Source organism: Cnephaeus nilssonii, assembly GCF_951640355.1.
Source record: "Cnephaeus nilssonii genome assembly, chromosome: 15".
NCBI lineage: Eukaryota > Metazoa > Chordata > Mammalia > Chiroptera > Vespertilionidae > Cnephaeus > Cnephaeus nilssonii.
This window is the reverse complement of record NC_137086.1, coordinates 47,463,969-47,486,566: the sequence shown is the minus strand read 5'-3', so window position 1 is coordinate 47,486,566 and position 22,598 is coordinate 47,463,969. Positions and strand designations below refer to the sequence as shown.

The window sequence follows — 22,598 nt, the reverse complement described above, 5'->3', positions numbered from 1 at the left end:
AAACACTTTAAACCTGACCAGCTAAATGGATAAACCTAGCCTGCATGGCTTTTAAACTGGGGTCTCAGACAGCACAGGAGGCCTACTTGCTTCAAGAACTGAAAATCCAGAGGATGAATTGCTTTATCTGGGAATGGCAAAAGCCAGCACAATAAGGAATGCCAGGTATTCTGAAGATTTTCTTTTCTCTCTCTCTTTTTTTTTTTCCCCCTCTCTCGCTCTCTCTGTCTTTTTATAGAGAAGTTGGTTACCTTCAAGATGGGCTGTAGCTCTTTTGCACAGATTGCCAATTACTGCTGATGGGTCTCTGGTGAATTACACAATGGTCCTCAGAGCCTAGAAGCCCTCCCCGCACCCCCCTCCCCCCCTCAGAGCTTCCTTCTCCCTGCCCCCCATCCCACCCCATGCTGATTTTTTTTTTTCATATATGTATATATATATATATTTTTTTGCCCGTCCTCTCCGGGGAAGTTTGTATGGGGCTACTAGCTCACATGCGGGATCAGGATGGTGTGAATGACAGCCGCACTGTGTCATGAAGGAGGTGGTGGTGGTTTCGGCACAAGAGACCAATTAAGAAGAAAGCTGAGAGAGGGGGGAACCGCTTTTGGATGACAAAGGATGGGTAAGTGAACTTTTGTTGTTTCCTTAGCAAAGCTGATCCTCCAGGCTTCCTACCCTCAGTCGCGGCGTTAGCTGATAAAAGACGGGGGGAAAACAGGCAAAAAGCAGCAGCCTCTGAGTTTGCCAGTTGACTCGCTCTAGTTGCTATTATATTTTTAGATCCTTTTCCTTTTTCTGTAGTTTCTTTAAAATTCGTAAATGCATAACACGGACTTGAACGGACTCGGGAGAAATCTCTTTCAGACTGTCTCTTCCGTATGCGTACCCACAGCTTGGGAATGGAGCATGAGATAAACATTGTGTTTGCTTCTGTATCTTGATCATATTAACGGTGCGTGCGTTCCTGGTCGCCGTCAGGAAGATGGTTAACACTTTGCTGCGTTCGTGGCGGGGTGGGGTCGTTACTTTCTCAGAGGTCGCACAAGGGCTCGGTTTTATCTTTGGAGCTGTATCCTGACCACAGCATCCAAATTTCCAGCAGTCATTTGCCCGTCTTCTTTTTTCAAGTGTGACTGGCTCCCCCCCCCCCCCCCCCCCAGCCCCCCCTTCTCCTGTCTGGGAGAGCTGGAATGTATTTCAATGAGTCTGTAGCTGGCAAGAGGACAGAGAGCAAGATCGGGTTTCAAATAGGAAAAAAAAAAAAAAAAAAGACTTAACTGGTTGAATAAAAGGAGAGGTTGTTTTTTGCTTAGAGGTTTGGCTGATTGCCTCTCGGTTAAAAATGTGAATATTTAAGGGAAATATTGAAACCGCAGCACAGAGTAGTTTTTTTTTTTTTTTTTTCTTTCCTTCTTCCTACCGCTAAGAACTAATAAATCCACTGTTGACAGGGGAAAGAAATCCCTGAAGATACTACGACTTGGAAATGCAGCCTCAGTGCCCATAGATTGCAACTTCGTAGGTTTTCAGAAGTTAATGGAGGTAGGGGAGGAATAAAAAGTCCGTCAGACATTTGAGCAGGTTGGGATAGGGGGGAGGGGAATGGTAGCTGGCGTTTCTCTACTTGTTTATACCCCACATTTGCAAAAGCAACTGTGTTAAGCATAACGGTAAAGCGAACACTACGCGAGCTTGTTTTTCACCTTAATGCAGATATTTTAATGAGAACCTGAGGATCTTAACTTCAGAGTGTTTTGTGTTATCAACAGTCAGGAACCTGAGCTGTGTCTGTCACTGGGCAGGAGAGCTACGGAAGGCAGCTCTTTCCTGAATGTTGAGAGTACCTTGACTGTAATTAGTCTTCATACCAGGCTTCATTGGCTGCCCGTGCTGGTCCCAAGGCCATTTTTTTTTTTTTCCCCAGAGCTCAAACATTGTTTTTCTGTTATGCAATAATGATACAATTTCAGGCAGGACAGACTTGGATTACCTTGACATATGACTGAAGCTCCTTTGCCAAATCACAGCCTGCGTACTCAACTAGGAAAGATGTACAAGCATGGGGGTTTTAGGAAGTCACTTTTTTTTTTTCTTTTCCCCATTACCAGAAGACTTGGTACTCCTGCTTTTGGTATTGGTATTCCACACTGACTAGCCAAACGCTACTGTTATTAAAATGTCGGCATTCAGCAATAAGCCAGGCTCAGTGCTTTTCACTGCTGATGTATGCATGAACTCCTGAAACTCGGGACAGCTGTTCACGGTTCTACAGCTCTGTGGTGACTTAAAAATCAAGGAAGAACGAATGAAAACCTAATAGGAAACATGCAGCCCTAAAGACAAGAAAAGCTTTAAGTGTTAAATGCATGGTTCTGAAATCGACTGTCCCAACACTGCACTAGATGAGATGCTCTTGATCTTGGTAAGCTGGGGATGATTTGTCTGAATAGCTTCACAATGTGCATTTGTCTTCTTTTTCACATTGTAGGTTTCCGTTCAATTACGCAGCTGCGAGGCATGCGCGTGGTGCTAGCGCTACTTTCCACACTGCTGCTTGTTATGTTCACGGGGGCTCAGAGAGCTTGCCCAAAGAACTGCAGATGCGATGGCAAAATTGTGTACTGTGAGTCTCATGCTTTCGCAGATATCCCAGAGAACATTTCTGGAGGATCACAAGGCTTATCATTAAGGTTCAACAGCATTCAGAAACTCAAATCCAATCAGTTTGCTGGCCTTCACCAGCTTATATGGCTTTATCTTGACCATAATTACATTAGCTCCGTGGATGAAGATGCATTTCAAGGCATTCGCAGACTGAAAGAATTAATTCTAAGCTCCAACAAAATTACCTATCTGCACAATAAAACCTTTCACCCAGTTCCTAATCTCCGCAATCTGGACCTCTCCTACAATAAGCTTCAAACTTTGCAATCGGAACAGTTTAAAGGCCTCCGGAAACTCATCATTTTGCACTTGAGGTCCAACTCATTAAAGACTGTGCCAATAAGAGTTTTTCAAGACTGTCGAAATCTTGACTTCCTGGATTTGGGTTACAATCGCCTCCGCAGCTTGTCCCGAAATGCCTTCGCCGGCCTCCTGAAATTAAAGGAACTCCACTTGGAGCACAATCAGTTCTCAAAGATCAATTTTGCTCATTTCCCGCGTCTCTTCAACCTCCGCTCCATTTACTTACAATGGAACAGGATTCGCTCCATCAGCCAAGGCTTGACATGGACTTGGAGTTCCTTACACAACTTGGATTTATCAGGGAATGACATCCAAGGAATCGAGCCGGGCACATTTAAATGTCTGCCCAATTTGCAAAAATTGAATTTGGATTCCAACAAGCTTACCAACATTTCCCAGGAAACGGTCAATGCGTGGATATCATTAATATCCATCACTTTGTCTGGAAATATGTGGGAATGCAGCCGGAGTATTTGTCCTCTATTTCACTGGCTCAAGCATTTCAAAGGAAATAAGGAAAGCACCATGATATGTGCGGGACCTAAGCATATCCAGGGTGAAAAGGTTAGTGATGCCGTGGAAACATATAATATCTGCTCTGAAGTCCCGGTGGTCAACACAGAAAAGTCCCACCTGGTGCCCCAAACTCCCCAGAAGCCTCTGCTGATTCCTAAACCTACAATCTCCAAATCTGACCCCATCCAGCCCACCCTGGAAGCACCCAGCCCCTCCCCAGGGTTTCAGATCCCCGGCACAGAACAGGAGTATGAGCATGTTTCGTTTCACAAAATCATTGCAGGGAGCGTGGCTCTCTTCCTCTCGGTGGCCATGATCCTCCTGGTGATCTACGTGTCTTGGAAACGCTACCCCGCCAGCATGAAACAACTCCAGCAGCACTCTCTCATGAAGAGACGGCGGAAAAAGACCAGAGAGTCTGAAAGACAAATGAATTCCCCTTTACAGGAGTATTACGTGGACTACAAGCCTACAAACTCTGAGACCATGGATATATCCGTTAATGGATCTGGGCCCTGCACATATACCATCTCTGGCTCCAGGGAATGCGAGGTATGAACCATGATCCTCCTAAAAGCATTTCTACTGCGGGAAAGGAGAGGTAAATGTTTGCAGCGCTAGAGGTGTCTCTAATCACTAGAAAGATTAATGACCCTTTTGCTTTTGGGTTTTGCTCAGTGTGAAAGGTTACTTAATTAAATTACGACCACCAGGAAATTGACTGCTTTTTTTTTTTTTTTAATGGTTGAAATTTGAAGGAAGTTCATTCAAGGATGAGATTAAGTTGGAATAAAGTACTATGTTACAACATCTATTTTTTTTTTAACCAGTTTGTATACAGGGGTTGGACTTAACACACATACATACAAACAAAACTATTCTAAGATTTCTGTCTGGTTCTTGTTTGACTTTTGTAATGGAGTAGAGAAGGAGAGGCCAGCTTAAGTTAAAAACAAAGTGGTTTTACCAAAATTCCAGGAGGTAATGAAGATTTAAACCAAAGAGCAATTTATCCAAGGGTTGATTTTGTTGTAAACTTTTAGTTTTAATTAAAGCATGCAACAGGGATCTCACAAGGATAACTGTTTTTTTTTTTTTTTTTTTTGTTACTTGCCATTTAGTTTTTATACCAGCATAGAGAATGTCAGAGGCCTACTGTGTAATTGTATGAGGCTTTTAAATATGTCCTCTTCCCTCCCTCCTTCCCTCCCTCCCTCCCTCCCTTCCTCCCTCCCTCCCTCCCTTCCTTCCTTCCTTCCTTCCTTCTTTCCTTCCTTCCTTCTTTCCTTCCTTCCTTCCTTCTCCCACTCCTCCTTCTTGTTTTTGTTTGTGTTTTGTTTTTTTTAATTATCAGACATAGATCACTTTTCAAGGGTTTTCTTAAGTGCTGGCTATTTGTATGTAATCAGAATGAAACTTAAGTTTCATTTTTGGGCTATGTTACCAGAAACTAAAATCAGGTCATGATGTTGTGGATGATTTAGCAGTAACATAATGACAGGCAAGACAGGGGCTGTTTGTCAGTGTTGCTGTCATCCCCAAAAGAAATGATGTGTATTCTTGTTAAACTTATCCAAAAGTACGTGATGCAAATGTATATAAATAAAAAGAGAGAGCTTTGGGTTCTGGGTACTAGCTTTTCTGTGTCATTTGCCTCAGATGAAGGCATTTCATGTTATACTCTTTTCATTTTCATGAGAAAAAGTTTGGACTCAGTTTCTGATTATTTATTTTAAAGATCACTTATAGGAACCTGTTTATGAATAGAAAAATAGCCACAGATTTCAACTTGTCAGTAAGTAATACTGGATACAAATTATTCTTTTCTTGGTAAAACTGATCAAAAAGTGCAAAGACTCTGACTGCCAGGGCCTTGTTGCTGGAAGAAAAGAGTGAAGAGAGGTTAAGTTCTGGCACTATGTGGTCTTAATATCCAATTTTAGATGATTACTTTTTCAAAATAAAGTTTTAATGAGTATTTAAAGACGTTGCTCTTTTTAATACTAGTTATAACAGTTAAAAAATATAATCTGTTCTTTGATAATGTATACCCAAATCTTTCCATAGTCTAAATGTAGATGCTAATGCAAATGTTTTCAGACATACACTGAGTTTGAAATAATCTCCAACTCAGTATAATTTGCAATATTGAGCTATTCTTCACAGAGTTCATTTTCTCTTTTTCAGTCCATGACTGAAAATGAGAAAAGTAACCTCGGATAATAAATTTCCCCAAAATACCTGTATATGCAATTGCCCTTAAACATTAAAGAGAATAAAAGATTTCATATAAAAGTCTATATAAAGATGTCTTTATTACAGTCTGACACTTATAGAATATATGTGAATATTAGTAAAACAAGTTCATCCTGTTTTATTCTAGACTCTTCCTATAATTTGAGATCCATTTAAAGGCTAGTGATATAAAAAGAAAGGAAAAATCCCTGTCCATTCATTCAGTTTTCTCTTGACTTTTGTAATAGAATGGTAAGATTCTTAAAGAACTTGGATTAAGAACAGTGGATCCAAAACTTTTCCAGATTATTTTTTCAAAGACCCTAGGTATTACCATAATCGGAAAAAGATAAAAACTCACTTTATTCTGTGAAAACATGAGTGTTTAAAAACACAGTTTGATACTATATACTCTATGGAGATTTGAGTTTATGATTATGAAATTGCAGTGGCATTGTTGGGGATAGACATGGCAATAAGTAACGAAGAATTTAGTTAAATGTTGTAAGAATTTGTTGTGTTAAAATGGCAGTCCTACTGAAGTAGACCAAACTCTGTGTGCCCTAAAAAGTAGAATATGGTAGGCTATACATTTAAGACCATAACTCCACTTTCCATTATAAGGGGTCCAATCAAACCACATTTAAATGACTACTAAATTGTTTTGAAACATAAGCATGCAAAAACCAACCTTGCAGCCACCACTGTCCATTTCTGACAGGTCATAGTGATGGGTGGATATAACAAATGAGGGAAAGCAAGTTTTTAGAAATTGTTATGAAAACCATAATTTTCTCTTCTTGGTCACCCTGGAGTAAAATTTCTCCTGTTGAGAAAATTCTCTGCAATATGAACCCAAGCAAGAGGAATGATTTGCCAAGATAATGATTTTTAAGACAATAGAGGTATGCTAAATTTTAGTCTGGTGTTGTTTTTATAATGCTTACATATCAATAGAGAATCATTAATATATTTATAATTTTGTGAGGTAGCTTTTTTCTTATTCAAAATGTTAAACTGTACCCAACAAAGCCATACATATTTAACTAGAACACTTAGCACCAAATGCTAATTTTCCAAGATAGTGCCTTGAAAAAAGTTTCATTAAATTGAAAATTCTACTTATACACAAATGTCATATTTAGTTATGATCTAAATAGTGAAAATATTCATGTTGTGTATTTCTTTTAAGAAGAAAATAAAAACATTAACATTTATGATTAGAATGATGTCTGTGAGCCACCACACAAATATATCATGCAGTTTACAAAGTAAGTTAGGCTCTATTCTTTACAAAATTTAATTTTGACAAGTCCATGTGCACATTCTCTGCTAATAAATTGAAGGAGAATATTATAATAAGTTAGGCAGTAAAAATCACTTATATCTGTAAAAGAAGAATAGAGTAGATAGTTATGAATAATTAATATGATATATGGCACAACTCTAACAGATACATACTTCTCAATCATCATACTTTGAGTGGATCAGTGTGCGTGGTTGAATTGAATCATTTAATTTGTCTGTCCTCAATATGTTATCAGAAAAGATAACTTCAAGCCAAAAGGTCACAGCTTTGCCTAAAACTTCGTGAGGTGTCATTAAAAGAGAAAATTGCTAATGCATACTTTGATGCTAGCTTGTGAACTTTTGCATAGCTTTATCTCATTACAAAATATATAGGATTGTGAAGTCACTTGATTCTGCGTACCAAAATTTTAGGTAGAAATGATATACCTGGTTCTTCTAGGATGTGTTTATCAACTGGAAATAGCAAGGACCTTTATAAAATTAGTCATTGGGAATATAGTATAAGAGAGAACATTTCAAGTTTATTTTTAATTAAAAAAAAAAGAAATCGGTAAAAATGAATGAGATTCTCCATCCAATATTTTTAAGAGTTAAGTTATTGAAATATAAAGTTTAATGATCCCATAGTGCTAAAAGTACTGCCATTAGGAAAATTGGAGTATAGTTGACATTAGTTATATATTTTCCAAATACTTGATATTTTGGTTATATTCTTCAGAGTCGAATAAGATATAAATATATTGGTTCTTATTAAGGGCTTTTATTATTTCTTTCACTGCTGTGCAGTGGGTTGTATAGACCATTACTAACAGTTTATATTTATTGAATGTATTGGGTCAGGTTCAAACTATCGACCTAAGGAAGTTATTAACATCTTTCTACACTTTAGAAGTTGACATTTTGAAGTACACTGAAAGAATTTCGAAGAACTAAAAAGCATAACATGTTCAAAGAGGATTCTAAGTGAAGCAGAATCAGTATCATTGAGTTAAATTTACACATTACCAATATAAAGTTACAGAAAATAGCCTTTATTTTGGTGGCTATTATGATGTTAAAATGTTATAATTGAAATTATACTTTGTATATTCACATAATGTATATTTATGTTTGTATATATCTATGTGTGTTTGTATGTTTTCAGAGAGAGGGAGGGAAGGAAGGAGGAGGGGAGAGAGATAACATAAATATATTTCTATTAAAAATTTTGTCCATTTTGAAGATTTGACATATTAGTGAAAAAAAAACAGTTTTAAATTACCAGAATTTGTTAGGAACATACTTCTGAAGATGTATATTTAATCCTCTCTAAAATTGTAAGTATCTTATGTCTAGATAGTCTACTATTCTTTCTGTAAAAAAACAAACAAAACAAAACAGGATTTAAACTACACGTGGTCATATTTGGTGTGACTTTGGACTGGTTCCTTCATTTCTCTGTGACCCATCACTGAATTGAGTCTATTCAACTAGCACAGCATAGCTCAAATCAAAACATTTCTCAGATTAGTAAACTTTGTAAAATTTCTCTGACCAATCCCAGGACTACAAGTGCAAGATGAGAGATTCTTGAGAAACTGAGCTATTTATATTCATTGTCAGTGAGAAGAGAAAGAACTTGAGTTAATAAAAAAGAAATGGCCTGCTTCAAGGACAAGTACATTACACACACCCATGAACACATATGTACACATGCAAAGACAAACCCACACATTTACATATCTTTTAAACTCTACCAAATAACTAGTTGTTTTGACAGCATTTAAAGTATTACTTCTTTTAAAAAAATCTATAGTCTGAATTTGATCCAATTAAAGTCACTTGTGAATAGCGTTTTCAGAGTGACAGCTGTCAAAAAGGCCTGACATTGCCAATTTAGGAACAATTTAAAGTGACGATAAAGGGTTCAATTTCTTTTTCTGAAATTAGCTCATATTCAGAATTCATAGACGAGGTTATAATAATTGCTTACTCTCTAGGATCCCAAGTTGAGATGTCTTAGGAATATATAGCCTTTGAAACACCCCAGTAATATTCACATCATTTCTGGATTTTTCTTCTTGAGACTTTTCTATATTCAATAGAATCTAGTCATCCTCATTCTCAGTAACTACATTTATAGATAACTTTATGCTTTGGAAGTTATTTAGTAATATCATTGGGAATAGTGACTCATCAGAATTTTCATGTCTCTAGCTTTTCATGAATCACTAAAACAAAATGAAACAGTGGCAACCTGTATATCACTAGATACTGGGAGTTTTGAATAATTAGTGTGCCTTTGGATCAGAAACAAAGAGCAACATGAAAGTTAGGTTGAATATGTTTTAAAAATTAAAATTGCCTTTTATAGTACCCAAAGAACTAGAATTAATTTGGTCAGTTGAATAAAATCTCCATATTCTTAAAATGAAAAAGAATTATGAGGGTATTTTTCTCATGCTCTCATAGTACAGAAATTTTAACTGTAAGTTAAGACAGGTTGCGAAAAAGCACAGTATTTTCTATGATACCAAAATCACTTGCTTTTAAATAAACTGCTTTAATGTCCTTGAAACTGATTGATATGTGCTAAGGCTATGATTTTTACTCCTGCTAAATGGTTTAAAAAAGAATGCTTTCACTGTCAAGAGTAATTAAGGTCTAAACAAATGTGGCTATGGGGATTAGTCCTTTAAAAGACAGAAGTTGGACTTTAAGTCAGATCTTACATATTATATAATACCTGTAAACGTAAAGTTTAGGAATGAAATGATAACAAAGCTGATACATGTTAATAAAATATTAAAGTAACTGTGACAACTTTTAAAAATTCTTCCAAAAAGTACGAATAAACTTAACTAAAAGGAAAACATTGAGCAAAAGCTGAGGCCTGGGTATCAGATAAATAATAAACACATGTATAACTAAATAAGATTATGATAAAATTTGACATTATCATTTGTACATATAAATGAGATACCTTTATATTTTAATATTATATAAATGGTATTCTTAAATATAAACATCAAAGTAACTGAGATATAATTGCATTTAAATAACCATGTAAAATTAAACATCCATATATTCCCCACAAATATTTCTAAAAAACTGAAGCATATATTGCATACAGTAGAGTAATATATATTATATTTTTGAATAAGTCCTGTTCTTTTTTTTTAAGTATATATTTTATTGATTTTTACAGAGAGGAAGGGAGAGGGATAGAGAGTTAGAAACATCTATGAGAGAGAAACATCAATCAACTGCCTCCTACACACCCCTACAGGGGATATGCCCGCAACTAACGTACATGCCCTTGACCTGAAGCAAACCTGGGACCCTTCATTCTGCAGGCCGACGCTCTATCCACTGAGCCAAACCAGTTAGGGCATAAGTCCTGTTCTTTACTAACTTGTTCAGTTCACATGAATTGCTTCAAAAGTAAATATTTGGGGGAGATGTTAAAGTATTTAAAGAAATCAAAATAAGTTTGTTAATTCTGTCATTACCTCCATTTATTGTGATTGCTTTCTGTATTTTCAGACATCTATATCACCATCTCTTGGAAGGTTATCTTCTCCTCCCTCTTACTTCCATTTTTTTGTATATGTACTGAATTCTCAAACTCAGAGTTAGGGGTAAAGTTGTAATCATTAAACCTAGCAAGAAGGTTCATTTTTTATTCTTTTTTTTTTTTAATATAAAGTTTTTTTAGTAGAAGAAAGTAAGGTGCAGTAATCATTTTTATCACTTTGGTTTAAAAGAAAAATTTAAGGTAAACAAAGTAAATATAATAGCAAAACAAAATTTTCTACACAAATTTACAATTTTAATTACTGTTTTAATGGTTGGAATCTTCAAATCTCATTGAATTTAAAAATTAAAATGTATATTTATTTTTGTAGTATGTTTGAGTATTTGATGCAGACAAGAGAAAATAATGGGTTTGTTTAAGAAAACTCACTCTTAAGATCTCCGTAAGCAAATCTATACTTTCAAATGGGAATATAGTTGTGAATTAATTCCATTTTGGGGTTATTTTTAAGTTTATAGCAAAACAATAAAACACTAAATTTGAAATAGTCAAATGATACAAAGAGGAAAAATGAAATTGTTTTATTTTGGAAAGTTAATGTATAATTTATATTCACTGTATATTTTCAGTTTTAAAGAAAAACAATTGTTGTTTTGCTGTCTTCTTTTAAAATCAAGCATCATTAGATAAAGCATTAGAATTATACCTTATTTCAATTTATTTAAAACTGTTTAAACTATTTATTTATTTTAAACTGTTTAAACAAGCAAGCAAACAAACAAAAAAAAAACAAGCAACATTTGGTATAAATTCTATGTTTACTTTTTCAATTCCTCCCTCTTTCAAGTCACTTTCCTGAAACATTGGTTCTTTAATTTTTTTCCTACATATCTAATTATTTGTGGTGAAGGCAACTTTTGAAAGTTGATTTTTTGTTTTCTTTTAATTAACTCCTATTAAATACATTTATGTTCAAATAAAGTCCTGAAAACATTGCTTGTTTGTTTTAGCATACATTTGATCATGATGCATTTCACTATTAAGTATTTGATAGTTATAAATTTTAATTGACATCAACTATGGTTAAGTGTTTCAAATAAGACTTTAAAAAAGAAAAAAAAGTAATTATGCCTGAGTCTTTTTTAGTGTGGTCTCCACACATGAAAAATTGTTATTTTCTTCTGTGCTTGTAGGTCTGTAAAAGTAATAGCAAAGAGGTCAGTCTTAAAATACTTTTAGGTTGATGGTCAAACCACAGCATGGACCAAAATTGCATTGGTGCATTGGTTAGATCAAGGGGTGAAAAAGAGGTCTCAGAGATTTGAAACTGACTCACTTTACTTCTGTAATATTGGACAAGTAAATATAAATTTGACCTTTCTGTGATATAATTTTTCCATCTATTGAACTGGGATAATAACTTTTCAACTAACTTGTTGAAATGAGTAATGAGCTACTATTCAAAAACCATTCTGAACTCCTTCATAAAAAGCTTCAGTGTAAATATAAATGATTATTAGCCATAAGCCCTACTGTCTACTGAAAAATGCAAAATACAATGTGGCTGTATTATTTTCATTGTTATTATTATTATTCTAATGATGGTTATAATACTCCCTGATGTAGAAACAAGTGTTGTGGTTACATTTTTACTAACATGAATAATAAACCTGACCTTTCAGTCCCTTGTCTGAGCTGTAAATATTTCAGTAATACCCCAGGATTGTAAAATACATTGGCTGAACATATTATTCACATTTTAAAGAAGTAGCATTTATAATTCTTTTATTGGTATTAACTCTAAAGAGGAAATAGGTTATAGAAAGAACTTATAAATTTCCAATCTGATTAAGTTTAGAGTCCTTAGGTTCATTTTCTTAACAAGTGGAGGCAGTTTTAATTTCCCCAAAGTGTTTATTCATGACAAGTGGGGATTTTTAAACAATATACAGGTTATTCTTGAATTAAGAAGTTACCGTAATATGTGATTTTAAGAAGACTATTTCTCGGAATGTATATTTGCTTAAATATAATCTGAACTCTTATTTCTGCATGAGTATATTACACAATTCCTATTTTGGTCCCAATACCTGTAATATATTTTAATTGGAAATGCATTTCTTTTTAAATATCCCCATAGAATATGTCTTGTTACTATTGTGTGCTATGTAATAGAAGGTACCACTGGGTACATGTCCTTAAGAAAAAACAAACAAACAAAACAGCCTACAGACAAAAGAAAAATGGCATCTCTGCTAGAAAAGACTACATATTGTGTTCTTGGTGATTGGAAAGACAAAAGTACTCTACATTTTGTATTCTGCCGGTTGTTGCATATGTCTCCTCCAATTACGCATTTTGGAACTAGGGAAATAAGCACAGGATGGGTTTATGGGCCCACTGAACCCACTGTGAAATGGACCTGAACTAAAAGTCCATTAGTGGCCCGAGACCGCACTCTGACTAGGGGACCACGGCGATGTTTTGGATCTCCAGGAATTAGTCACTTTAGAGGCAGGTTCCAGCAATCCTCCAAAGATCACTCTATTTTCCCCAGTGCACAGTCAGCTTGGTAAATAGCTGTATGTCCTTTTGGGGAAGGCCAGGAATAGAAGTCTGAATGTTTGATAGTTTAGTAGGGTCTTTCCTCCAGGCGATCTGACCTGCCATTCATTCAGAAGGCTCTGGATCTGTAAATGGCCTCAAGTCTGGGGACTGCTTATGGTGATTCAAGTTAAGACTTCTTTTCTTTCACTTGACCTAGCACTCATCCACTTATACAGGCTAAGATAATAATTTATATAGATAAGAATTTAGTAGACTGCTCACATTCTTGTGTGGTTTTTTTTTTTCCTCATGTATTTTTTTAAAAAATTATCGTTATTGTTGAAAGTATTGCAGGTGTCCCATTTTTCTCACATTGACCCCCCTCTTCCCCAGGCCTTTACCACACTATTTGTACTTTTTATATCTAAGGACACTGTGATTAAATAGACAACATCATATATGGCTTTTGAATTAAACTATTTTTATTACTATTTTGATAGTGTTGTCCCTTATGATAACCATGCCTATCTTGTCTTTGGCAATGACATGCTGGCACTAGATCCATGCCACCCAGGGAACTAATTTTCCCTTTCCATTTAGGGATGCCAGTTCAGTGGTAGCTGTTCCCACTGTAATTTCTGACCTGTGGTAAAGAGTGACAACAGAGACATTAATCCTGATATTGCCTTTCTTAGTCCCTTTCCCCTCTCCAGCTGCAAGGTTATCAATCAGGTTTACATCTTGAGATATGGTCTATAGTATTCTAATCATATTTTTTTTTAAACTGGAGGAATCATTGCTTAGACTCTAATCATGAAACTTGAAAGATAAAAGAATATAAAATGTAAATATACATTTTTAACCTATTGCAAATCGTAATTCCATTGGCTCTCTACTCATGGTCTGTCTTCTCAAAGGACTGGAGAAAAAGAGAATTTTAAATTACTCTTTCAACCTTTTGGCCCTTTACCCTTGGTATAACCTCGGGAATGTGTGTACAATTCTCCACTCAAAACACGAAGATTGGTGAGGACAACAGCATCCATTCTCTCTCATTGCATTTCTTACTGAAAATTTACTGGAACATAGTGATTAATCACAAACGCAAATATATTCTTTTATTATTGTTGTCAGATTATTTCTATTGTATTAATGATAAATGGTTAGATGCATATTATTTTGAATTATGAACAAGTATAATTTTATGGGTCAACCTGATATTTTACTTTCTAATTATAAATGAATACTTCTAAAGAAAATGTTGAAAACATGAGGTTATTTATAAAAATAAAATAATTATAAAATATTTCCATGCTGCAGTAATAATACTTTTAAAATTGCTACATTTTCTTCTGTCATATGAATATGTATGTCTATATGGATATTTATAAAAATAACTTGATATTGAAAACCGTATATATATATATTTATATACTATTTGAAGTTCAAATTTTGAGGTGATTACAATCACTTTTTAAATATTATATTTTAAAATTACATCTTTAAGATGTGTCATGTTTTACTTATGTCTTCCTTTTGTTAGACATTGATGATGTTTTGTTTCACTGTTATAAATATTTATTAATTACCTCCTCATCTAGATAGATTACTGGAAGAGAAAATTCATAGTCAAAAGAATGAAAGCTTTAAAGTTAACTCATGTTAACAAATAATTCTTTCAAAAATATGTTTGTATTACAACATGTATTGTACAAGAGTCATCGTTTTCCCATCTGTACACCAATGTTATTTACTCTTCTTAAATTTAACAAATAGACACATTATATATTTAATGTTTAAGATTTATATTTTCAGATTGAATGCAGTAGATTTTTTCTGTATACGTTGTATTATCGAATTTCTTACTTTCAAATATGGTATATTAATAGTCCATGAGTCTACAGTAAACTAGTTTTCATTCACAGCTTTCTTTTTTTTTTTTTTTTTTGAAAAGGCTTTTCCCATTCAGTTTGTAAGTAAACACTCACTGAATTTTTATCATTTCCTCTATAGGCTTATTTTTATATTTAATTCTTTAAGCTACCTATAATATTCTTCAGTATATCAATGAAACATAGACCAATTTGTTTTTTTTTTCTTACTAAAACACAATTTTAGTGTGTTTTACCTAATATTAATGTAATATTCATGTAGCCACATCATTTTTGTGAATTGTGTATTCTTCCCATAATTCCCTCTATTCTTGTATCAGTATTATATTTTTATACTATTAAAGTTTTGAAATACATTTTTAATTTTTATAAATCTGTTTTTATTCCTACTACTAAATGTCATATATTTAAAACAATTATCTGAGGCATTCTTTGCTATTAGTATTTAAAATAAAATTCTGCATGTTTTTCTCTTTGTCTTTTTATTTTTTCTGAACATATACAATTTGTTTTGACTGAGATTATGTGGTTCAATAAATCCATAAGGAAATAATTAAATTTCTACAGTCGTCAAAAGGAATGTTATAGATGGCATAAAAATTGCATAGAGCTTCATTTATATTACCCATTTATTACATCCCCAATAAGGATGAGTTGATTTGCTTTGTTTTCAAATTTTAATACATATATAAGAACATATGTGTGTATGTATGCATATATAATTATTATCAATGTTTTCACCAAGTCAATTCATTACATATTAAGCTAATTTTTGGAAATTTCTAGTTAAAAATAATTTTGAAAAATAGAAAATGTGTTAACTTTCTAATAGTTACTTTTTTATTTACTTAATTTCTATATTTTATTGATTAAATCTAGAAAATATATTAAATAATTATGGTGATTAAGAACATATTTTTCTCTAATTTTAACACAGACTGCCTCCTGTGATTTTATCTATTTTGTCATTTTATTTATTCGTTCACTAGTTTATCAAAAATGTATTGTGTATCTATATTATTAGTAGGTGTTAACATGGGACTTATTGCTGTGTTTACAATAATGAATAAAACATTTTATTTTAGGTAAATATTGATAACACTTATCTTACCTATAGTCTTATTTATAAAATAAACATTCATCAGGATGAACTAGAAATTTTTCTACAAATTTATTTCTGGCATGTTGTTATTCTCTTTTTGTGAGGCATGTCTTTTTTCCCACTTTTTAGTGTGTTTTTTCCCAAAATATATTTTATTTTTCCCTCATACATGTCTTTCAAAATTTCCAAGGTAAACCTTAGCTTCACACACAGAAATAGGAGAGCTCTTTAAGAGCTGTCACAGAATCAATCACAAGAATGATCAAATTCTGACAATGGAAAATAAGCTTGCACATTTTAGTTATTGAAAGTATAAATTATATATTTTTATTTCCTAACGTTACATGTTACTTGCATTATTGTAGTTCCTTTCATAATAGTCTTTCTTAGAACAGCTCTCATTGAGTTTATTTTGTTTTGTTTACAATTTAAAAATCTCTCTTAATAAGGTAGTTCAATTGTATGCCCTTTTTATCAGTAGTTATATTTAATAATTTATCTTTTTCTAACAGAAATAGTTAAAATATGGGCATTTTATTTTCCTGGAAATTTAAAAATATCTACTAAAAACAGCCTTTGTAGTACCTTTTTTGGACATAATACTGAGAAACATAAATTTTATCCAGATTTGTTTTCATTTGTTGTGTATTTGAATCAGATTGTTAAAGGATAGTTTCTTAGAAGAATACCCATTTTATTAAAAATGTAGCACATATAAAGACTTACTTTATGTAATTATTACTATTCTTAAACATCTTCCTTGTTATATATTTGTTCATTCCATTACTATAGACCACTATACTAAAAATAATAAATGAGGCAGGTGCATGCGTTTGATCCCTGCTTTTATAATCCAGAATAAAATCATTAGATCATTAGATGCACATTTTCCTTAAAATTCCTTAAATATATAAAATTCCTCTAGTTTTTTTTAAATATATAAAGTTCCTTAAATATATAAAATTCCTGTAGTTATTTTTGTTCATAATTGCTAATGCTTTTAAGATTTATTGTTTTTTTTAATAGAATTTGAGGAGAATTACCTTCAAATTATAGGGAATTATATCAATATTCTATTTCCTAAGGTATAATATCACCTACACCTGAAAGAATCCCTCCACTAATATTCTTTGACATTCTATGTAATTTTACCTTATCATTCTTAATTGCATTTTGCTTTCTGATATATCAAAATTATTTCTTTGATCTATATCAGGGGTTGGCAAGTTATTAAAGCACCAGGTAGTAAATATTTTAGATTTAGGGGACATATGATCTCTGTCACAGCCACCTAAATCTGCCATTGCAGCATGAAAGCAAGCATCTATAATAATAAAAGTGTAATGTGCTAATTAGATCGGACAGCCGAACGACCTTCTGGACGAAACTGGGGCTGTGATGGCTGAGCCCCTTGCACGAATTTCGTGCATCGGGCCTCTAGTAGAAAATATATAAAGGAAGGGTACATCTGTGTCCCAGTAAACCTCATTTACAAAAAGTGAGTAGACTGGATTTGCCTCATGCCTTAGTTTGCTGATTCCTAATTTAGGTAATTTTTATAGGCTTTATACACACTGGAGTATTATCTTTCAAAAATCAACAACATAGAATTTTCTCCTTACCTGATATCTTCTTCTGCCTTATTCCCTTCTTCATAGAAAATCTTTCCAAAAAATTCTACACCAGTCTACATTTCCTCATCCATCACTGTCTTCTTCAACCCACTATAATCTGTCATCAGAGCCTATCAAGCCATCAAAACAGCTCTTGCTCACATTACCATTGACCTTATTATCACTAAATGGGATGCTCTATTTTTACTCTTTGCTTTACTTTGATATCTCAGTAACATTCAACACGTGGTTTTTTTCTTCCTTCTTTAATTGTTTTCCTTCCTGGAGTTCTATACTCAGACCATTCCTTCTTTATTTCTTTTATTTTTTCTTTTTTGTTGAAAGTATTAAACATGCCCTCTCTTTCCCCCATTGACCTCTCCCATCCTGTCCCCGCTCTCCACCCCAGCCTTCACCACCCTATTGTCTGTGTCCATGAGTTATGCCTATGTACATATGAGTTCATTGGTTGATCTCTTCCCCCACCCCTCCCCTGCCTTCCCTCTGAGGTTTGATAGTCTGTTCGATGCTTCTATGTCTCTGGGTCTATTTTTGTTCATCTTTATTTCTTCATGTTCCTTTTCCATATCCCTTTAAAGCTCGAATTCCTTTACCTGTTTTTTTATGGCTGCTTTTTCATATCCTTATGGCTCCCTCCTATGCATCCTCTTATGCCCTATACATTTACATTCATTCTCTCTTTCCAACAAATTTACATATACAGCATGCATTACCATTTCCATGCAAAGAATAAATGTTATTTTCCTATTGCTTGACCTCTTCTCTGAGTTCTGACATGTATACCAATTTTCTGTTTGGCATCTGGTTTCAAAAGTAAGAAATGCCTTATCCCCATTTCCAAACCACACCACAGCTTTTCTTTCCAAGCCTGTTTTTCTTTCACTGGTTCCTGTCTTGTGAATGAAGCTATACATTTCTGCAAGTTAGAATCATAGGATTCATCCTTAACCCCATCTTCAACCTCACAATCCATAAGCAATCTCTTATGAAGTTTTCTTGGGCTTTACCCTTGACGTATCTCTCAAATCCACCCATTTCTCTCTAACTTTACCAGTGCCACCTTCTTGTTCTATTTAACCTCTCCTTATCAGTTCTTGCTCACTTGGATTTATTTTCTGCACTACTTACAAGGGGCATCTTTTAAAGCTGGGCATTTCACCCTCCTTTATTTAAATCCATTTAGTGGAGTCCTGTTGTTTTTAGGATGGAAACTAAAACCCTTAACCTCAAAAATTCTGAATAATCTGGCTCCGCCTTCATAGATTCTTCTCACTTTGTACTCCTCTTGATCGCCAGTATTTATCCAAGGAAGCCTTCACACTCTCTACATGGGCTTCCTTTAATCCACTCTTATTTGCCATGCTCTCCCTTTGGCAACATCATTGGATAAGGCAGCCCTAGAATGATACATACACCACTTAGTCATCTCCCATTCATCGTCTCCTAGGGAAGCCACTGCAGAAACCCTTGCGTTGTCAAACACCACTATTTTATTCATGCTCACTACCACCTCTTTTTAACATAATGATTTAACTAATGTCCTCCAATTCTATTTTTTATTTGAATCTAATTTACCTAAGGGAAGGTAATAGATGCTTGCTTTTATTTGACATTATACCTCCAGTGCCTTGTTCCACATCTTCTATAGAATAGGAACTTCAAAAATGAAAAAAATAAATGATCGCATTTTCAAATTTTACTTCCATTCCTTTAAAAAAATAATAAGACTCTCTTTGAAAAGTTTTTACACATTTTTATCTTGAAAAATTAGTAAGGTTATTCACTACTTAAAGTATAAAACTATAAATTAACTTTATGGTATAGATTTGGGAGTGGCACATTTTAAATATACATTTTTTCATTAATATAATATATGCTCAAGATGACAAAATATGTAAGGGCAAAAAGAAGGAAAATACTTTCAAATAACTTTGATTATCATTTTACTAGCATATTTGTATTTTTGATACACAAATAAAATTAATAGAAATAAATTGTTCATACTTAATACTTTAACTAACCCTATAGTGACTATATTCATACATTTATAATCAACCATCTGCAACATAATTTAACTTAGTGGATCATATTATTTTACATGAGGTCCAGTGCTGTTTGGGTAATTGTTTCAATATTTTTGGAATGAACAAACACAAGACAACCACGTGTGCACTTATATCTTTTTAAAAAATAATTAAAGTAAAATTATATATTTATATTTCAATCCATGTTCTCTATTTCAACATTTAAAAGAAATTGGTGGTGATTTGTTCCATAAAGACCTAATGGTATTTTGTTTTTTTAATATTCACCACTTTGAATACTAATGATACATATAATTTCTTATGTCTGTTTGACCTTTGTATACTTTTTCTGTATTATACGATCATTTTTGTCAATTTATAATTTTATTGACTTACAATAATTTTTAAATTTGTGTATTAATCCTTTAGCTCCTATAAACATCATAGATGTTTTTCTCAGAGCTTGTCATTCATCTTTTAATTATTTTAGGTGGGCTTTTGCTTGTATAATTAGAAAATTAATTTCATCTTTTCAAATTATTGTATATTTTATTTTATTGTTTCTGAATTTTTGTATGGTACAAAAAGTATCTCCAAAATATTAAATAAATATTTAGTTTAATTTTTCTCTAATAGTTTAATTGTTTTATTTTTGGCATTCAAATCATTAATTCTATTAACTTTGTTGTCAAAAATTTTTACCTGTTTCCCAAGCTCATTTGTCATTTACTCACAGCTATGAAATGTTTCATTTGTTAACTTACACAGTATTAAATACTTATACATATATATATTAAAGTTTTATGCATATGTATTTATGTGTTATGTGTATAGATTATATACTCATATGTTTTCATATATATACAAATATATATGAATACACATTCTCTACTATTAAACTTTTTTATTTCTATAATGCTTATATCATGCTGTTTAATTAATAGAATAGGTTAAATTCCATTTTATCATTCATATTTTAAATATATTTTTGGTTATCATTTTCATCCCATGTCTACATTTGGTGTAAAATTAATAGATATATAAAAAGTGGTTCTTTCTCACTATCTTGTTTTCCATTGCCTTTTATGCTCTTGAGAACCATAAAAATATCGTTAACACTTTGCTCTGTATTCTTCTATATATTTTCTGTGCATATAACAATGAATATGTTTTTCTTTTCAATATTATACTAGCTGTACAGATCTAAATTCTGTTTGTATGCTTTTAGATTTATTTGTTTCATCTAGTATATTTTGACATTGCTCCATGACAGTAAATAAAGTTCTACTTTTTTGTTTTAGTTTCTTAAAATTATTCTTTACTGGTGGATAAGTGAAATGTTTGAGGATATAGACAAACATTAGAATTTTTATGTCAGTGCCCTAATAAAATTTATTTGATGAATTTATCTGAATTGTGTTATTTTTAAAGAATAATTGGAGTGAATTAATTTTAAGTTCTAAATCTTTTATCTTGGGATATAATAAAACTTGACTTACGTTGATTTCTATTTGTGAACATGTTTACACTAAAATATTCTGCATATGGGAGAAAATGTATTTTTACACATATTGCAATCATTGTATTTTTGTTCTTAGTAGGAACATGATGAATATTCCCTTTCAATATTTTCTTCCTGTTTTCTGCTATTATCCCTGCAATGCATATCTGTGTATGTGCCTTCATAACCAGAAACAATTTCCGAACATTAATTCCAATTGTGTTTCAGAATCTTTTCATTGGCTTAATTAATAAGACAGACTTTATTTATCCATTATTGTCAACCCTCCCAACTGTGAGAATTCACATTTTTTAAATTTTATTAGTCCATCTTCTGAAATGATGTTGACCAATTAGGAAGCTAAACAGTTCCATGGTCTCTCACTTCCACAGTAGTTCTAAGAAAGAAAAGAATTACTGTGGCGGATTTGAGTAAGAAACATGGAATGTTCAAAGTGATGGAGAAATGTTTACAGCTGATAGTAGCACTTCTCTGCCAGAAGAGTATGCAGTGCGGTGGCCTGGCAGCCATCCTCAAACAAGAGTGTTCCCACTCTGGAAAAGCAGACTCAGATGAGTTAGTCTGAGGTATATCACTTTCTTCTTTGGTATATTTTAGTTGGCCTCCTCTACCTGCTATAAGCTTGTGTTTGAGACCAAGAAAGCTAAGATAAGCATGCAAGTCTGGGGCAAAATATTGGAAAAGTGCTCTGTTTGAATTTGCATTTATTGAAGCCTAGGACGACTCAGATGCCATCAGGGGCAAGCGAGGTAAGTGATATAGTTGGTATATGAAGCAGCATGTAAAAACAAATAAAGATGAGGAATTAGATGATTATGGAAGTTTACAATGACTTGGGCAGACTTCGTAGTGTAAGTCAACCCATTTGCTTACCTGTAAGTTAACGAAACACAATTAACATCTGGGCGGGCTCAGATGAGTGTGTAGAGCACTAGAACCAGGGTACATTCCCTCAGGGACTTATAGATGCTGAGGTGGATGTACTTCCCAGGGACACATTTTCATGCAAAATAAAATAGAACAGAGTTTCTCAACCTCAGCACTATGGACATTGAGGGCCAGGTATTTGGCAATGGGGGAGATGGGGATCTGACCTGAACATTGTAGGGAACATGCCTGGCCAGTATCCAATAGAAACCAGCAGCTATCCCTGCCCTCCAGTTGTACCAACTGACAATGTCAAATGACCCTTGGGGTGAGCGGAAGCAATCAACCATGGCTGAGAATCACTGGTGTAGCACATGGAATCGGGGCTTAGAGAGATAAGGGTACATTTCTGTAGCCCAGGAAGGTTTACTAGTGATCTAAAACTTCAAGAGTTAGATGTC

General features: G+C 33.5%; 1 protein-coding gene across 1 annotated transcript in view; it reads left to right on the top strand.

Moving 5' to 3' along the window:
- Positions 1 to 520: 520 nt before the first annotated feature.
- LRRTM4 (leucine rich repeat transmembrane neuronal 4) overlaps positions 521 to 22,598 on the top strand; it is a gene marked incomplete at its 3' end in the record, with an annotated part of 714,648 nt that continues 692,570 nt past the window's right edge. The window contains exons 1-2 of the mRNA XM_079791491.1: positions 521 to 625; positions 2,492 to 4,038. Of these exons, the coding sequence (XP_079647617.1) occupies positions 622 to 625; positions 2,492 to 4,038 (1,551 nt within the window). The 5' untranslated portion in view covers positions 521 to 621. The remainder of the gene's footprint in view (positions 626 to 2,491; positions 4,039 to 22,598) is intronic.